Source organism: Rutilus rutilus (genome assembly GCF_951802725.1).
Source record: "Rutilus rutilus genome assembly, chromosome: 1".
In the NCBI taxonomy this organism is placed as follows: Eukaryota; Metazoa; Chordata; class Actinopteri; order Cypriniformes; family Leuciscidae; genus Rutilus; species Rutilus rutilus.
This window is the reverse complement of record NC_140209.1, coordinates 49,000,581-49,020,395: the sequence shown is the minus strand read 5'-3', so window position 1 is coordinate 49,020,395 and position 19,815 is coordinate 49,000,581. Positions and strand designations below refer to the sequence as shown.

At 34.4% G+C, this 19,815-nt stretch overlaps 1 protein-coding gene across 1 annotated transcript; it reads right to left on the bottom strand.

Annotated features, from left to right (window-relative positions):
* Positions 1–525: 525 nt before the first annotated feature.
* LOC311304752 (transmembrane protease serine 9-like) lies at positions 526–19,238 on the bottom strand. The gene is made up of 12 exons (XM_084431989.1): positions 19,099–19,238; positions 9,948–9,968; positions 9,671–9,839; positions 8,680–8,948; positions 8,440–8,582; positions 7,308–7,590; positions 4,028–4,192; positions 2,297–2,317; positions 2,011–2,179; positions 1,669–1,937; positions 1,455–1,588; positions 526–1,372 (listed from the first exon to the last, which is right to left on the bottom strand). Exons 1-12 carry the CDS (start codon positions 19,154–19,156, stop codon positions 1,112–1,114), a joined length of 1,962 nt encoding a protein of 653 aa, XP_084288115.1. The 5' UTR covers positions 19,157–19,238; the 3' UTR covers positions 526–1,111.
* Between the last annotated feature and the right edge of the window lie 577 nt (positions 19,239–19,815).

Genomic DNA, 19,815 nt, shown 5'->3' with positions numbered 1-19,815 from the left:
TGTGTGTGTGTGTGTGTGTGTGTGTGTGTGTGTGTGTGTGTGTGTGTTAGCCTACTACTCTTCCTTGTTCATTTGTGTGTGTGTGTGTGTGTGTGTGTGTGTGTGTGTGTGTGTGTGTGTGTGTTAGCCTACTACCCTTCCTTGTTCATTGGTGTGTGTGTGTGTGTGTGTGTGTGTGTGTGTTAGCCTACTACTCTTCCTTGTTCATTTGTGTGTGTGTGTTAGCCTACTACTATTCCTTGGCTTGTTCATTTATGTGTGTGTGTGTTAGCCTACTACCCTTCCTTGTTCATGTGTGTGTGTGTGTGTGTGTGTGTGTGTGTGTGTGTGTGTTAGCCTACTACCCTTCCTTGTTCATTTGTGTGTGTGTGTGTGTGTGTGTGTGTGTGTGTGTGTGTGTGTGTGTGTGTGTGTGTGTGTGTGTGTGTGTGTGTCAGCCTACTACCCTTCCCTGTTCATTTCAAAGAGCAGTTTGGTTGTTTTGAGCTTTCAAAATTAAGGACAGACACAATAGACTATTAGGTTATAGTTCTTCAATACACAATACTTTATTTAAATACGGAAGTGGCATTTGTGCATTTGTATTGCTTTATGTTAATTAATATTCTCTAGTCGCTCACAATATAAGTAAAGTGTGGCTTATACACAAAAGCTTGGGGTCAGTAAGATTTTTTTTTCTTCGTGTTTTTAAAGAAGTCTCTGATCAAGGCTGCATTTATTTGATCAAAAACCCAGTCAAAATGGTAATGTGATATATTATTACCATTTAAAATAACTTTTCTATTTTAATAAATTGTCAAATTTAATTTATTCATGTGATGGTAAAGCTGAATATTCAGCATCAATACTCCAGTTTTCAGTGTCTCATGATCCTTCAGATATCATTCTAATATTGATTTGCTGCTCAAGAAACATTTTCAACATTATCAATGTGAAACAGTTGTGCTGCTTAATATTTTTGTGGAAAACAAGATACTTTTTTTCAGGATTCATCGATGAATAGAAAGAAATTTTACTAACCCCAAACTTTACTGTACTGTTTATATAGTTTATACTTTTAAGCGTACCAAAATCTTGTAATCAGAAAAACCTGAGAATTATGCCTCTGTCTTTAAGAAAACAGATAGAAGGAGAAAGTAAGAGGAATGATGGATGATAAGAGGAGACTGTGTGAGCCCGAGCTGGAGGAATTGAATGAGACAAATCCAGGCTGGTTGCTGCCCATGTAAGAGTTGATCCAATCCTGGTATTGAGACACTCGGGCGTACACACCGGGATATCTGGGATCAGCACATCCTATACCAAAACTCACAATGCCAGACTGAATCCACTGGGAGCCGTTCTTACTGACCATTGGACCTCCAGAGTCTCCCTGCATTGTTAAACACTTAATGTTAACATCTCTTGACTGTATATACAGACAGTGAGTGATATCTAACATGAATCTGATGTACCTGACATGAATCTTTGCCATTTACTCCAGCGCATATCATGTTGCTTGTTATGCTGCCTCCATAGGCTGTGTTACAATCACTGTTGCTCACAATTGGTATCTGCACCTCTTGCAGTGTGTTTGGAATAGAGGTGGCTATAACATAAACCAGTGGAAATTTTCTTGTGACACATTATTCAAAGTTTTGAATCGTTGACGTATTTGATTGAACTCACCTCCAGAGCTGAGTTTGCCCCATCCAGTGATCCAACTTTTAGTACCTGCATTAAATGTACTACCAGCAGCCGCCAGACAAACTGGCCTGATATAATCAGTGAATGTCACAGAAGAGGAGAGCTGGAGCAGTGCTATATCATTGTTTTGGGTAGATGAGCTATAGCTGGGATGATTGATGACCCGAGTCACTGTCCTGGAGACCTCAAAAGGGTTTGAGCCCGATTGGAACTGGCTTCCCAGGTAGATTTTTACATTAGATGCGGTTATGCTGGTAATAGAAAACATATCGGTTTTAATTCCTCTATCGATCTACATATGAAGCATAATATAATACATCATACCTCTGGAAGCAGTGAGCTGCAGACAAAACCCAGTCTTTATTGATTAGACTCCCGCCACAGAAATGGCTTGCAGTTGAAATTCGACGGAGGCTTGCTTGCCAGGGCCAAGACCCCGCAACTGCATTTTCTCCTCCAACAATCTTGGTGTTGAGGAAGGCTTGACCACACACTAAAGAGAAAAAAGAAGATTGTCGGAGTTAAATCACCTGAGATCAACAAATCATGATCCAATTCATTAAACTTAGTTTTTTTTGTTTTTTTTGGTCATTAGAGTGTAGAATCTTACCGTCTAACTGGCAAAGTGATCCTAAAATAAGAAAAAACAAAGAAATAACAAATATTTAGAGTTGCTAAACAGTTTTGAGACTTTGAAATGAATAATGGTTTTCTGTGTGTTACTTTTCTTGACAGTGCATGTGTTTCAGTCAGAACTGGTTTGAGATTAGCAGATGTAGATATGCTGACCAAACTGAAAAACTGGTTGTTTGAGTACCGGTTTCTTTTCTTTCTACATTGTCCAAGAATGCCAAACATTTACGACAGACTTCCGTCTGTGGAACACATATTTTGAGTCATTTACAGGTTACGTCATTTGTTTTTTCTTTTGTCAAATAAACTTAGATATCTAACAATATTTGGAGTTTGTTGATTAAACCAATCTCTTTCTTTGTTATACAATTTATTTGTTTTTACAATCACTAGGACACATTTCTCAATAGGGTTTCAAAACCATTTCAAAACTCACAACAGCAGTCTTTAGGCTAAACTGTGGATTATTTAGCATTGCTTTGGCACGAAATGTTTTAATTTACATGAACTCTTTTCTCACTGTAACGAGGCAGGCTGGAACATAGAAGGAAGCAGGATCCAAATGCAGCAGTAGTACTTTTATTAAATAAACTAAAGACAAGACAGACTCAAACACTCAGACACAGGGAACAGCGCACACCCAACATCATGAACACAAACACTGTAACAAGACACAGGGTTTAAATACAGACACTAACAAGCTAAACAAGATAACAAGAGGGCATGGTTAATCAGAAACACCTGGGGATACTAATAAACTAGAAAAACTACAAAGGACTACAAAACATGACACAGACCAGGAAATAACTAAAGTCCACACAAGACAAGGGAAACACCAGACAGGAATCATTACACTCACTTAGACACAAACATTTCCATACCCCTTTCAAAACCTAGCACAGCACAAAAATTAAGACAGAACATTTCTACAGTAATGCCATATTATTTACTATTTCTAATACTATTTCATTACAATATCAGTTTCATTACCATCCAATCCAAAATGGAAAACTTATGAATCATTTTGTCCTGTAATGTAAACATGGATGATGTAACATAAACTGCAGTGAATTATAATCAGTAGAGATTGTCATTCTTGTTTGGTAAATACATTTTTCAAAAGAAATCACTGAACTCAAAATTTTAGGGCAACCGAGTTACTTAAGTTAACTTTTTTTTTTTTTAAGTGAGTGACATATTTAGCTTGAGTTTTTACAACATAAAAAGTATCTTTACCATGAAAACTGTTATTGTTTCGTGATTATAGACTCAAACACCTGCTTTCATTCTATTAAACGTAGCAATTGAGACACAGTTGAGAACTGTAGCATTTTAGTTTGGCAGTCAGCACTTAAAAATTACAGCCAATTTATTTTTAAAATGTATGTCATCAGAAATAATAATGCTTGTTTTACTATATTGAATACATTTAGACATTAAAATCAATTCATCAGTCATGCTATAAAATAATTCTAACTGTTCATATATAATTCCATTTACTTTTAATATTGTCATTTTATTCCTACTATTCTTAGTTTTTAACAAAGAGAACATTTGTTTGGTAGGCTGTTCATTTTAGGTGTTACAAAGAAAATAATAAATGTGTTCTATATTGTGATGCATAATAGGCCTAAATAATTGAAACAAATTTACAATTAAACAAAGTTATTTTAATATCTGGCCTGTCATTTATGATTTTAGATCTTACCTGCTATGTTGAGAAGTATGGCCACTGAAACACACACAGCTTGACACAATGTCATCCTCATGTTCTTGTCTGTTTCTTTAACTGAGAGTAGCATAGACACTGAGTGTCTAATGGCATGTAAAACAAGTGCTGCCACATTCAATAGGACCCTACATTTATTTACCTCTGACACACCTTGTTTTCAATTCTAGCCAGTGTGTATACACACCCCGCTCACCTGCATACTTCTATAATGCTTAAATGGAGTTGCTAAGTTGCAAAATGCCATTTTGACTCATACTTGATTCCACATAGTCCATTAGCTACTTACTAATTTTATGAACTCGTATGGCAATCGCATGTTATTAGCCTACAACACATATTGGTGAAATAGTTAGCTAGTTGTCACACTTTTTACTTCAGTCAATAATAGCCTATTGGTGGCCAGGTATAATGAAAGTTTAAGGAAGCTTGTTGAAATTTTTTCTCTAAATTGTGAGATAAAAAAAATATTTTCATTTTTTTAATTCCGTGGCGGAAACAAGCTTCCATACCTATGCTATGCGAGTGGTTGAGTATATAGTGTGGATATTATGTTTGCCACTATGGCATCAGTCTCTTGCAGGAAATCATTGCAACCCACTTCCCCAAATGGCGCGTGTCTGTTAAGTCCAAAAAAGCGTGTCCCGTTTGTCAATTTGGCCCTTCTCTATGGTGTAGCTATCGTCATTTATGTAGCAGAGAAAATTGCATTTAAAATACAATAATAATATTGAACCAAAAAAAAAAAAAAAAACAGTTTAGTATCATATGACATCCCCTTCAACCAATAAAATTAAAATCTATTAGCCATTTGCTTGACATTTTTGGTGACAAGGAAGTGAATGGGACATTAGCCCATGTTAGGTCACATGCTGTCAAGGCTCCATTGGGACCTAATTTTAGCAGATATGCAGATAAATTCCATTTTTTTTTAAATCAAGACCCCAACCCCTTACAGTATTGTTTGGTATCTTGACAGAATCTGCTAATTTAAACACATTGCAGGCTGGTAGCCTTTGCAACTCTACCCAGCAAACACAGAACGTTGCATACCCAACCTTCTAACAACGTTTTAACAACATGGCCAAAAGGTTGCTATAACTACGTAGTGTGGTGAAGGTTGTTACAGCGTTGTCACAATGTTGACATTGAACCACCGTTCAGGGCCATTGCTTAAGGTTGTGCCAACGGTGTCTTGACAACCACTGGAGGACATGTACTTGTCACTGCCCTGAAGCGCGAAAATCAGCCTTTTGAATTTCAACTGATCGTTGGGCCTTCTCTCATTCTTCATCAAGCAAGGATACGTGAGAATTGCTTTTAATTTACTTCAGCTAAATAAGATAAGTAATTATTCCAACACAACCTACAACTTCCTTATCTGATGTGATTTTTTTATTTTTTTTTTATCATAATCTGGTCAGGTATGACAAATATTTAACTTTATGCCAAAAGTATGAAGGCAAAATGACTTTAATGATGAGTATTTGATTTCAGCACTCATTGAACAGGCAGCAACGCGTTGCCTACTTGTTGCACGTTAATGTTTTTTCTTTTTTTGTACAATTTTGTCTCTAGTGTCTTTGGACAGCTCTTTGGTCTTGGCCATGTTAGTAGTTGGATTCTTACTGATTGTATGGGGTGGACAGGTGTCTTTATGCAGCTAACGACCTCAAACAGGTGCATCTAATTTAGGATAATAAATGGAGTGGAGGTGGACATTTTAAAGGCAGACTAACAGGTCTTTGAGGGTCAGAATTCTAGCTGATAGACAGGTGTTCAAATACGTATTTGCAGCTGTATCATACAAATAGTTAAAAAATCATATATTGTGATTTCTGGATTTTTTTTTTTAGATTATGTCTCTCACAGTGGACATGCACCTACGATGACAATTTCAGACCCCTCCATGATTTCCAAGTGGGAGAACTTGCAAAATAGCAGGGTGTTCAAATACTTATTTTCCTCACTGTATATATATATATATATATATATATATATATGTGTGTGTGTGTGTATGTGTCTATATTGTTTATACTATATTACTATATTTATGTTATTGTTACTTTCTGTCAGACCTAAAAATTAACCAAATAAAAGGGGAAAAAATCATTGTACAATCAAATGTGTTTTCTAAAAGTTTTTGGTCATTTTTAATGCACATTTTGTAAAATCAGTAACTCAAAGACCGATAATCTGTGTGTTATGCATAGGCCTAAGTGATAAAGTAATTTTAGGGGATACATGTTTTCTGTGTATCTGGCACTATTGTTCAGTACTGGCCGGCAGTATAATAGCCTTTTTGCCTGTGTTTTAGGTTGATGTTAGTATGTTTTATAGAAGACAGAGAGGAAAAGCTGTATCTTTTCCCGAAAGTAATGATGATAGTGATGGCAGTGCATCAGAAAATAAGGTCATAGTAAGAAATGAAGAAGTTGAACATCAGTGAGGAATGAAGCAGTCGGGGCAGTCCTTAAGGCGGTGCTACCGGTGTGACCACACTGGGTCTCCTGCTTGGACGGACCAGGAAGCAGTGATAGTGATGGCAGAGAGGAAGAAAATACGTCACAGATTGTTGTTGAAGTCAGACACTTGTGTACATTATTCTATTCCAGTTTGGAAAGCGTGATCAGAGGTCAGGAAAGGAGCCACTGCCTATAATTGGCCTCATTACACTGACAAGCAAATGCTCCAAAAATTATTTTGACTAAACAGGCCAAAATTGAGTTACATGTGGAAAGTGTGGGCTACACTGAAAAAGAGAGTCTTGTTGATTTTCAGTTGTGCTACAATCATTGATTTGGAACCAAGAAAGAATATTTTATACTTAATTAAACATTTCTCAATTTTCCAGGCAGTAAAATTGCATCTGAATTTGTGTCATGTTTTTGACATTTCCACATGCAAGTTCCAAATGAAATATAGTACGCAAGATGAAATGGAATGTTTATAATTCTTTTAATTTTAATTAATTTTTTGAAACATTAAGACCTTTTCATAATTTTCAGAGAGTGAAATTGCAAATGGCATAAACTGTACCCTCATTATTCAAACATTCTGAGGGCACATGTTTGTTGAACTTCACACAATCTATTAACGTTAAAAAAAAAACCTCAGTAATAGGAGTATATTTCCAAGAATAGTATATCTATAAAAAAAAAGAATAGATGACAATATAACAATATACCTGCTCTCTTTTGAGAACTTGTACAGCACAATTGTCCTCTTAATCAAAGAACCCTGAGAATTTTCATTCAAATAATCTCTGAAGAGAGATATAGGGAGCATATGAAAGGAATAATGGAGAATGTGAGAGAAATGGAAAATAAAAGCAGGTCAGGTGAGCTTCTGAATCCACTGGAATAAAATTCGACAAATCCAGGCTGGTTGCTGCCCATGTAAGAGTTGATCCAATCCTGGTACCGAGACACTCGGGCGTACACACCGGGATATCTGGGATCAGCACATCCTATACCAAAACTCACAATGCCAGACTGAATCCACCGGGAGCCGTTACTGACCATTGGACCTCCAGAGTCTCCCTGCATAGATAAACACTTAACATTTATACATCTGAAAATATACAATTAACTGTTAAAGTCACCATGGAAAATTGACAATGAACAATTCTTATTTTTATGGAATATTGCAGTGTTTATTATAATCACTATAATTTTTTTCTGTGCATTTTTAAAAAATATTCATAATCTTTATTCAAAATAACCTCTCCTCCCGCGGGCGACATCTCTTCTCTTCTCTAATAAAGTGTTTACTGTCGTGGCGTTTCACTCACATGACATCACAGCAATAGCAAACCAGAAACCACAACCATCTGATCACTTCCCGATGGACAAAATCAAATTATAGTTTAACCATATCTAGGTTGCAGTAATTTAAAAGTCATCTTTTCGCAGGTTAGACATATTGCATTCATTATATTTGACTGAAATGCTTGTATTGAAATATTTTACGCATTTTATATTCTAACAATGCTAAAATTGTACTAAGATGAGACAGCTGAGTCCGATTACATACTTCCATATGTAGAATGTGAAAAATGCTGCTGCAAAAGAGTCTGAATTTAAAGTATTCGACAAACAGGTGAAAAGTACCTGGATGATCTTCTACTTCCGTCGAGATTCTGGAGTGCACATTCGACGGACTGTTTAGTGTTTACTATCACATAAAGCCACATGATAGGTGTTTTAAATAGCAGTGAAGCGACGCAACTGTCGGATGCAGTAGCCTATGTCCTAATTGCATTCATATTAGTGACTGTAAAATATCTATTTCAAATGTGAGAGTGACGTATTTTGAGTTTCAATGTTTGGGCTTGGGTCATTTTTTTGTAATTTGTAAATTAAAAAAGGTTCAAATGATTGATGTCATACCTGACATGAATCTTTCCCTCCCTGGTTTAGCAATCCAGCACAAATCATATTGCTTGTGATGCCTCCTCTATAAGCATTATCACAGTCACTGTTGCTCACAATTGGTATCATCACCTCCTGCAGTATGTCAGAAATCTGGCTGCCTGTGACATAGATGAGAGGACCATTTTAGTGTCATTTAATAGCCATTTACAGTCAATTGTTGAGCTTTACAGTATTTGCAAGTAAATATTTACTCACTTCCAGCTTGTAACGAGCCCCATCCAGTGACCCAGCTCTCTGTACCTGCACCAAATGCACTACCAGCAGCAGCCAGACAGACTGGCTGAATATAATCAGAGAACGTCACAGAAGAGGAGAGCTGGAGCAGTGCTATATCGTTGTCATTACTAAGATCGTTATAGTTAGGATGGTTAATTAATCGAATCGCTGTCCTGGATTGCTCATAAGGGTTTGAGCCCGATTGGCTCCGACGTCCTAGGTAGATACGAATGATACCCATGGAGGAGCTGTGAATAGGCAAACTCAGTTTTAATTCCACTCTGATCAATTTATAATTGTGTCTTGAGTTGTAAATAAAGGGTTAGTTCACCCAACAATGAAAATTATTGTTGTTACAACACTTTCATTCATCTTTGAAACACAAATGAAGATATTTTGAATGAAATCTGAGAGATTTCTGTCCCTCCATTGAAAGTATTCACCCAAAACTCTGAAGATTCAACATTCATAAAGAGATTGTAAAACAAATCCATATGAATCGAGCGATTTAATTCAAGTCTTCGCAAAATTTGCTGCCTTAAATTTTCAAGTTCAATTAACTTGGATGTTTATTTCAACTTAAATTACATTAAACTGACTTTAAAATATGAGTTTTTTTTTTTTTTTTTTAGTTGAAAATTATTTATTTGACTTATTTTGATGACTTAGCGATATTAAAACATATGTCGTCAAACTTATTGATCACATAATTTTTTTACAGTGTTTGATTATCAGATTTAATTTAGGCTTTTACATTATTAATCAGCAAACTTACATAAAGCACTCAGAGTTTTTAAACGGAAGCTCAAGCATGCTTGCTTGACACGAACATCTCTAAAAATTCATTAAACATATCTCCATTTGTGTTTAAAAGATGAACAAAAGCCTTATGGGTCAACACAAGAGTGAGTAATTGATGACAGATTTTTCATTTTTGGGTGAACTAACCCTTTAAGCTTCAATTTCATACCTTTGGAAGCAGTGAGCTGCAGACAAAACCCAGTCTTTATTGATTAGACTCCCGCCACAGAAATGGCCACCAAAGCTGGCACTTTGAAGGCTGACTTGCCACGGCCAAGACCCTGCCGCTGCAGCCTGTCCTCCAACAATCTTGGTGTTGAGGGGAGCTTGACCACACACTGATTATAGGAAAGAAAGTGAGGGAATTCTCAACTAAAATGCCCTATCAATACACATACAGTATGTGAAACAAGAGTGTTATGGTCATTAAGACTAAGACAACTTACCATCTAACTGGCAGAGAGAACCTATGAGGGAGACAGAGACCAGATATTTAGATAAACAGAGCCGATGAACTGTTTTTTGTTACCTGCCTGAGGCCTCACTGTTATATAGAAATATACCTTTTACATAAATGTGTTGGGAGGCACATACCATTGACATGAATCAAGATAATATCGCCACATTGTTAAAATGACTCATTGTCATGGCATGAAAGTATAACTGAATTTGTTAGTCCTGTGAGATAAATTAGGCCTGTTTCGCACCGTGCTAAGTAGCAGCGTATACAGCAGCAGGCTTGTGTGCTTTTACACTGGCAGCATACAGAAAATACAGCCATTTCTGGGTTACTGGATCGAGTATTTGTTTAAAAAATGGCCAAGTTATAAAATGGTTATCAGGAGCTGGCGACTAAGACAAACCTGATCATCATAAAATTGAATGAACATCTAATTTATGGAATCAAATTTAAATCAAAATGACAATTAATCACAATGCAACATGTTTGAACTTTTTTGCTCCAGTGTTTTGCTGCTTCATAAAAGCTTTGTTGTTAAAGATTGTGTTGATTTATGATGTAATTTTTACTGTGTGGCAAAATAGCTCCGCAACGAACTCTTCTCTCAACTACTATGCTGCTTATATGAACATAGGTGCTGAAATAAATACACACTTTCAACTCACTGGTTGGTGCGTGCAGCTAGTGGTGCTAGAAACAGGTCTTACAGCCACTTTTAGGAAATTTGTATTTATTGGCCTACTTGCACACATCTACTTGTCAGTGGTTACTGTAACACACTGATTTTTTTATGATGCTTATATTTTTTATTGTGTTATGGTTTAGTAGGGCTTGCATAGACTAGTCGAGTAGTCGATAGATCGACTACTTCAACCACTAGTCGACGCTGTTGGAAACAATCGACTACTCGAGCGTCCATTAACCATAAATGAATTAAAAATGGCGAACGTCACCAACAGACACCACACGTCAGATGTGTGGAAGTATTTCATCAAGAATGCCAAAAATATTGTAATTGGCCAACTCTGAAAGAGGCCGTTCACATATTGCGTCTAAAAATGTGTGGAAAGCGCGCGCGGCCGTGCCGCTGTCTCCTACAAGCGCTTGCGCTCCCGTGGCGTCTGTCGTTGCTATGCAACCAAACTGCGCTCTCCATGATGACGACGAAGAAGTATCATTCAGCAAAGGATTAATTGATTTCTAGCCCTTGCATTAGCTTTACTACTAGATATATTTCTGGAGATGAGAAGGAAAAACCCGCCTGGAAAAACTAGCGCACCATGTTGCTTTCATTATGAGCGCGCTCGCCGCGCGCCTACATTTGAAATAACGACCTTGAACGTGGAAAAGACGCGATATGTGAACGGCCCCTAGAAGCAGACGTCTGAAATGAAAGGCAAGAACGGCTATTTATTTGGCTTTAGACTGTTACATGAAAATTTAAAAATGTTCAAAAATGTTTTGAGAGTTTACTTATGTAATTGTTGCATTAGGCTATGAATTAATAAATGTTTATTGATAAGATCTAGCCATTTCATGTCTTTTCATTTACAGTAGCATGAACCACGAGTAGTCGAGTAACTCGAGTATTGTTTTGATAAGAAATCGACTAGCAGAAATCAGTAGTCGTGCAACCCCTATGGTTTAGGTATGTTGTTAAGTATGTGTGGGACTGTTGAATGTAAAGTCATTGAATATGACACACTGCGTGGAATGAGGGATGGATGTGGGCATCTTGAGATTAAGACAAATTTCCCCTTGGGGACAATAAAGCGTAAAATGGTTGTGTGTGCCCTTACGAAAAAAAAGTATACTTCAAGTTCATTTTATGAAGTATACCTGAGTAATGTTCAAGTATATTTTTAAGTATACTTTATGTAGTAAGTATACTAATGTCAATATGTACTAGTAGTAAACTTGTAAGTGTACTATTTTAATACCGCTTGGGACTAAATTGGCCCACTTGAAGTATATAAAAGTATATGTTTAAGTGTACTATAAGTGTAACAGTAGTAAACTTTAAGTGCACAACTAGTTAATAATTATGTTTCTCATTTGTACTGCAAGTGAACTTATGGGTATACTAGTAGTTTACTATTTTAATACTTGTAGCAACTTTGAAGTATACTCTCAGTAAACTACAAGTTTAGTAGTTTTATACTACAAGTTTTCTTTTAGTGTACTCTCAGTAAACTACTAGTTTAGTAGTTTTATACTACAAGTTTTCTTTAAGTGAACTTAACATCATACTTATAGTTTACCATTTATGTATTATTTTTGCTCTTTTAGTGTACTCTCAGTAAACTACTAGTTTAGTAGTTTTATACAAGTTTTCTTTAAGTGAACTTAACATTATACTTATAGTTTACTATTTATATACAATTTTTGCACTTGCAGTAAGCCTATACTACTATGTTCAAATGTTATTTTTTATACTTGAAAAATACCTTTAACTCTACTTTAATTTTAAAAACCTTTTATTAGCTTCATGCATCCTTTTTCATCAACACTTGAATGTCGGTAAGTTTCATAAAGAAAGGCAACATTTTAAACAAAATCACATTTTTGTCAAAGACTATGCCTTGATCAGATTCAGAACGATGATCAAACACAGATGGAGTAGATCGAGTCCGACACCCCCACAGCTTCAGTTGTTTTCTCTTAATGGGTTACGCTTCATTTGGAAACATTAAGCAGTTTTGATTTACAAGCTGTTTAATGTTTGATGATCACATTATTTTACATTTGAGTGAGCAATCTTCTGTCACTTGTTTCAGCTTCTTCTTCTCCTGTGTTTTGATCCAGAGATTCTGTACTAGAAGAACATGTGTCATAGCGCCCCCTACCGTATACCAGTGAAAACATGGATAGCTGGAAAATTCAGTCAATGGTGGGGAAAAGTTGAATTAAAGTAAATTCCTATGTACACCAGTGGACTAGCTTACACAAAAATTCAGATACGCAGAATTAGAAACATATCTGTTTTATATCAATATTTTAATCAATATTTTCAAACAAAGTTTCATAAGACTGTATATGAAAAACGATGTAAAAAAAGTATATTTAATAGGCTACTCGATCAAAAGAGTTAACACAACTACAAACCAAGTATGCTTTGAGTAATTTAACTTTTAAGTATATCTCGATCAAAAGATTGAGTACAAATATAGGCCAAGTAGCCTACACTTAAGTGTAATTAAGTATATTTTTGAGAAGTATATAAAATGTAGACTGAAAGTATGCTTTCTTCTTTTTAGTTGAAAAGAAGTATACTAATAGAACACTTGAATAAACTTATTTTCCATGCTTATTTTATTTACTCTATAAGCTATTCCACCCGAAAGTTTGTTACTAAAGCTGAACATGTTAGTTTATACAACAGTGTGCAATATTATGTTTTTAAAAAAGTATTTAATAAGCTACTCAATCAAACACTAGTAAACACAAGTACAAGCCAAGAATACTTAATTATACATTTAAGTATATATCGATCAACAAGTATAGGCCAAATATACTTCGACTTTTCTGTCAGTATAAGTCAAGTATACTTAAGTGGAATTTGAAGTATATTTCTGAGAAGTATATAAAAAGTAGACTGAAAGTATACTTTCTTATTTTTTAGTTTAAAAGAAGTATAGCCTACTAATAGCACACTTGAATAAACTTCTTTTTCGTAAGGGTGTGTGTGTGTGTGTGTGAGTGTTATAACTGTTCCTTTGAACCTTGGACTCTAACTTATCTTCATAAATAATAATTATACTTCACTGTAAAAAAAAATCCAAATTTTACAGAAAATAACTGTGATTTTTTGACGATCATTTTCTTTAATTTTAAATTGTAGTCAAAACACTGTAAAATTACAAATAATATCTGTAAAATAAAAAATCAGCTGTTATTTTAGGTATTGTGACATTAATGACAAATTCTAGCAATTCACATTTTTTGTACTGAAAATTGATTGTATTTTTAATACAGTATTTTTCCTGTTTTCTTAAATTACATAAAAATGTATGTAAAATTACAAATATAATCTGTAATTTAACAGAAACAAAACAGTTAAATGATAAAATGGTCAAATGACTGTCAGCCCCCCCAAAAAACTGTAAAACATCCTAAATTAAATAAACTGAAAAACACTGTTATTTTACAGGTATTTCCTGAATAATCACGATCATAAACCTTCATTGTAAAAAAAATCGTAAAAAAAGGGTCAAATGACTGGCAGCTATACGGCTGCCAAACAAAAACCTTAAAAATAAAGTCAAATATTCTAATTTAAATAAACCGAAAAAGCACTGTTATTTCACAGGTATTTCCTGCATTATTATGGTCAAATACCATCATTGTAAAAAAATCGTAAAAAAAGGGTCAAATGACTGGCAGCTGCGGCTGCCAAACAAAAACCATAAAATTAAAGTAAAATATGCTAATTTAAATAAAGTGTAAAAAACTTTAAAAAAAATTTGATGTCACCATGATTGAGATCAGTGTCTGCTTTAGTTGGGCTCATGACCCTTGAATTTATAACTTTTATTTTTCTCTGGCTGCTTTAACTGTGTATTTGATACACATTTGTTATAGCAATAAATGCTGGAGAAAATATCAGATGATCTTGGTCATTCATTGATGATGTTATAGTCATCATATGATGATCTGATTCACTGATGTGTCAGTCAAATTTCTGAATTAGATTTCATAATACAGTGCTATGCATAAGTTTAGACACCCATGCTAAAGTTGACTAAAAAGAGGAATAATAAATCATCTTTTGGAAATTGAACCTAATGCCTTAATTTAAAAAATTAGGAAAAATCCAACCTTTAAGGACACTAATTTTCTTTGTGAATGAATAATGTATCGTAAATAAATAAATGTTCTTCCTTAAAATACAGGGTGCATAAGTTTGGACACCCCTATGTTAAATTCCCATAGAGGCAGGCAGATTTTTATTTTTAAGTATTTTTTGTAATTTTTTTTTAGGATACTATGAATCCTGATAAAGTTCCCTTGGCCTTTGGAATTAAAATAGCCCCACATCATCACATAGCCTTCACCATACCTAGAGATTGGCATGGGGTACTTTCCATAAGATCATCTCTCAATGCAAATCAAACTAGCTATTAGGCTAACTGAAATAAAACCATGCCAATCTCTAGGTATGGTGGCGGCTATGTAATGATGTGGGGCTATTTTAATTCCAAAGGCCAAGGGAACTTTATCAGGATGCATAGTATCCTGGATCCATGAAGTAACTGGCCTTTAAAAATAAAAATCTGCCTGCCTCTATGGAAATTTCACATAGGGGTGTCCAGACTTATGCACCCTGTATTTTAAGGAAGAACATTTATTTATTTATTTACGAATCACATTATTCATTCACAAAGAAAATTGGTGTCCTTAAAGGTTGGATTTTTCCTAATTTTTTTAATTAAGGCATTAAGTTCAGTTTCCAAAAGTTGATTTTTTATTCCTCTTTTTAGTCAACTTTAGTATGGGTAGCACTGTATGTAGATTGAGTTTAGTTTTATACAAAGTCTATAATTATTGTCATAATTCTTCACATAACCCTTGAAATATTGTGGCATCAGTATTATAACAATCTGAAGTAAAAAAAAAAAAATATATATATATATATATATATTATACAGAAAAAGTTTTGAGCTGGCTAATTTTTTTTGTCGTATAGAGACATCAAGAATCAACATATGAATCTCAACAATGGTGACAACCAACAAAGCCTTTTTGTGACTTTATAGTAATTCAGATTTTTTTTCATTGTCACCATTGTTGCGATTCATACGCTGATTCTTGATGTCTGAGTGAGTCTATATGATCCTGTCAAAACATTTTCTGTATAATGACTTCATAAAATCTGAATATCACAGCCCTGCAGGATCTTCTATAGCAGTTTTGTCATGCTAAATGAACAACTAATATTTAACAACTTAATCAGAAATTTCATTTCAGGTAGTATTAATAAAGCAGCACACTACATGATGACTATTATCACAAAAAAGTGACCAACATCATCTGATCTGAGTTTCTCTTGGATTGCTACAATTACTAATATGCATCAGAGACACACAGCTAATGCAGCCAGAGAAACATTAAAGTTAAACTAAAAGTTCAAGAGCCCAACTAAAGCAAACACTGATCTCCATCATGGTGACATCAAACTTTATTCTTTTCAATAAAGCTTCAACTTCTAAACCTCTGTTAATTCTCAATAAGAATGTTAGTATGAAATAAATAAAGTCTGGATTGTAATAAGTGAAGATGCTGAGATCCTGAGAGATCTGGTAGTGTTTAATGTTCTGATGGTGTTTAAAGTGTTTCTGTATGGTGTGTTTCGTGTGTCACCATTGTGTTGAAGAGTAGAGCCTGAGCTTCAGTTCAGGATGAGCAGAGAAACACTGATGATATGCTGCATGTTGCTTTATTTAACAGACGGTCACGGTGTAGTTGCTGATGTGACGTATAGTCACAGCAAATCATGCATATAATTAACTGCATGTTTTTCAGTAAAAAAATCAGAAAATAAATGTGAAATAACTGTGTTTTAACTGTGTGTTTCTGTTAAAAAAGATTTATGAAGTTTTCTGTAAAAGTACTTTGCAATTATTTAAATTAGGATATTTTACATTAATTTTACGGGTTTTGTATGGCAGCCATTGCTGACAGTCATTTGACTGTTTTTTTATGGGATGTTTGATCGTAATAATTCAGGAAATAGCTGTAAAATAACAGTGTTTTTCTGTAAAACATTGAAGGAAAATTTCTGTAAAAGTTTTTTGCACTTATTTAGGATATTTTACTTTATTTTTACGGTTTTTGTTTGGCAGCCGCAGCTGACAGTCATTGACCTGTTTTTTACGATTTTATTTTTTACAGTGTTCTTTTAATCCTACTTTCCTGTATAAGACCTGTATAAGATGTCACACTGGAGAAGCAGATCTTACTCACATGTTTTGGATGTGCCCCACTCTTACTATTTACTGGTCAGCCATATTTGATACACTTTCTAAACATAAATGTGAAGTACAACTGAAGTCATGTGCTGAATTTGCTAGATTTGGTACTCCAGGTGATGAAACGAGTCTGACTCAAAGACAGTTAAACATTATTGCCTTTGTGACAATTATATTGCCATCCTTATTGGCCTTATTGCCACCCTTATAGGCAATTAGAGGTTCTCATAAATTATCTTATGTCTGGCAGCCCTTATCATATTTTTCTGCCATAAATGTACTTCCTGGAGAAATGGAATTTACATTGATATTGTATTGTATTTTCTTTTCTACACACCTCTCTATAATGGTATTATTGTGGTGGTTGATGCTAGGTACCTTTACATATGTAAATATGTAGGGTTTATGTTGTTAACTGTTGTATCATTGACATTTGATTGTGGTATCCAACTATTTTTCTCTCTATCCTTTTTTTTTTTTTTTTTTATTTATTTATTTTACATTAACACTGTCATTATTTAATTATTGGATTTATTTATTTTTATTTTATTTTGCTGTGTCATTATTATTATTATTTGATTTAATCATTTAATTTATTTTTATGTACCATTTTACATAAAATGTAACATTTTATGTTAATTAACATTGTCTAAGGCAGTTTGTTCTGGGTTGGTTGGGGAGGGATTGAAAATGTAAAAAATGTGATCTCTTACAAACAATAGCATTTGTCTTTGGAATAAAAATAGAGGAAAAAATATATAATTATGCTTTAATACTATTGAATCTTAATTGATTTTAGACAAATAGCCATTCAACAATCAAGCTACACCCTTAAAAATAGTAAAGGTTCTTTAATGGCATTTAACATCCATGGAAACTTTACATTGCACAAGTGGTTCTTTAGGCTATAGTGGGAATTGGTTCTTTAGATTATTAAAATGTTCTTCACCTTAAGAAATAAATAGTTATTTTGGGGGAAGACATTGCTACATAAGTTAACAACACAACGATATCTCCACAACAAAACGAAAATGGTCCTATGTGCACATGATGAGGCTGCATTCAAATAATAGCCTTTGTCTTTGACTTTTTAAGCGCTAGAGTTGAATGACCCAAGGGCTTTAAATGCGGGGTCTGATGAAATCCAAATTGTGAACAGTTTTTACTGTACCAATATATTTTTATGAACCCATTCTATTCTTATGGGCTATGGGGCAATCAGCACAAAATCATATTTTTTATGAATATTGAACATATTATTACAGTTTATCACAGCGCCGTTTCTCGTGCACGTAAAATATGCTTTTAAGCTAAAATTTCGGCTTAGTATATACGCCTAATAGGCTATATACATCTCTGCTTTCCACTTTTTTAAACAATTTAGCTTATTCAAAGTCGCCATACATTCCAGTTATATTCCTATACACTCAGAACGTTTACTCAGACAAATTCATCCTGAGATCCTGAGAGTTCATATGCATTAAACTCAATTAAAATAGTAGGCTACAGCCTATAAATAAATGTTACATTTGTAAAGAAATTCATGTGAAAAGCACAATGTTTATTTCCACAAACATCTCAACATTGTTGGGAGGGTTACTTTTAAAATGTATTCCTTTAAAGTTACAAGTTACTTCATAAAAAAAAGTATTCAGTAATGTAATCCAAGCACCACATCATGAAAGTTTTACACAGCCCTGTATATATATTTATATAAAAGTATATACAGACATCTAGTGGCTACAGTATTACAGATGGTTTTATTTTTATTTGTTTAACATAGTCTACATGGAAAAATAAATACTTATAGTTTATTCACAATATTAAAAAAGTCTACACCATCTACATATTAATCTAGCCTACTTTAAAATACATGTTGATCAAGGCTGTGATCTTTCTTAATTTCACTTTCCATTTTCCGCTAGAAAATTACATAGGCTACAACTGCGATCAGAAAAAAACTATGGAACTATATAACTGTGCAATTTCAAGACGTGAAAATGTGTGTGTGTGGGAGAGAGAGAGAGAGAGAGAGAGAGAGAGAGAGAGAGAGAGAGAGAGAGAGAGAGAGAGCGTAACAAAGTTCCTTAGCAACAGAATTCAATTGGCTTGTCATTATTAAACAATTCAAACAATTAAACTTCCACTTAGACTTTAGTAAGATCGTACCTGCTATGTTGAGAAGTATGGTTCCAGCAACAACACTCAAAGCTGTGTTCAACTTCATACTTGCTCTGTTCTGTGTTCTGACTGCAGTTTGCTCTAATCTCAGCTCTCTAATGTGATGTACAGTAAATCAGATGCTGTCGTGTTCTTCAAGAGTTCTCAGCCCCCATGAGTCTCTGACTCATCTTTTTTCAGATGCCTTTATTCTGTATACACGCCCCGTACACTTTTACAATTTTTATGGATTACTTATGGATTACACCTTTCAGTTCAAAGTCGCTTTACACGTTTACACATTATGCCAAGTGTCTAATTTGATTTATATAGGCTATTTACGGATTTTTTTAATGAATAGAAAATTCAAAAGTAGCCTACAGCATTTATTTGGAATAGAAATCGTGTGTAACATTATACATGTATTTACTCTTTTGATCAGTTTAGGAAAACAACAAATCTTACTTAACCCATAAAGTTATGTATATCCATGCAAAGAACATATTTGGGTTGTGTTTCAAAGATAAAAGATAAAAGTGTTTCTTGTGAGTTCATTAGGGCAAAGAGGATGAAAGAAGGAGAGAAAGAACAGTAGAACAAAATATGTAAAGAAAACGCATCTGAAATACACATTTGAGTTTAGTTACAGTGTCTCTTCCATTTAATTAAGTAAGCTAACAAACGTTATGTTTATGGAGACCAAAATTAGCAAAAATGGACAGTATA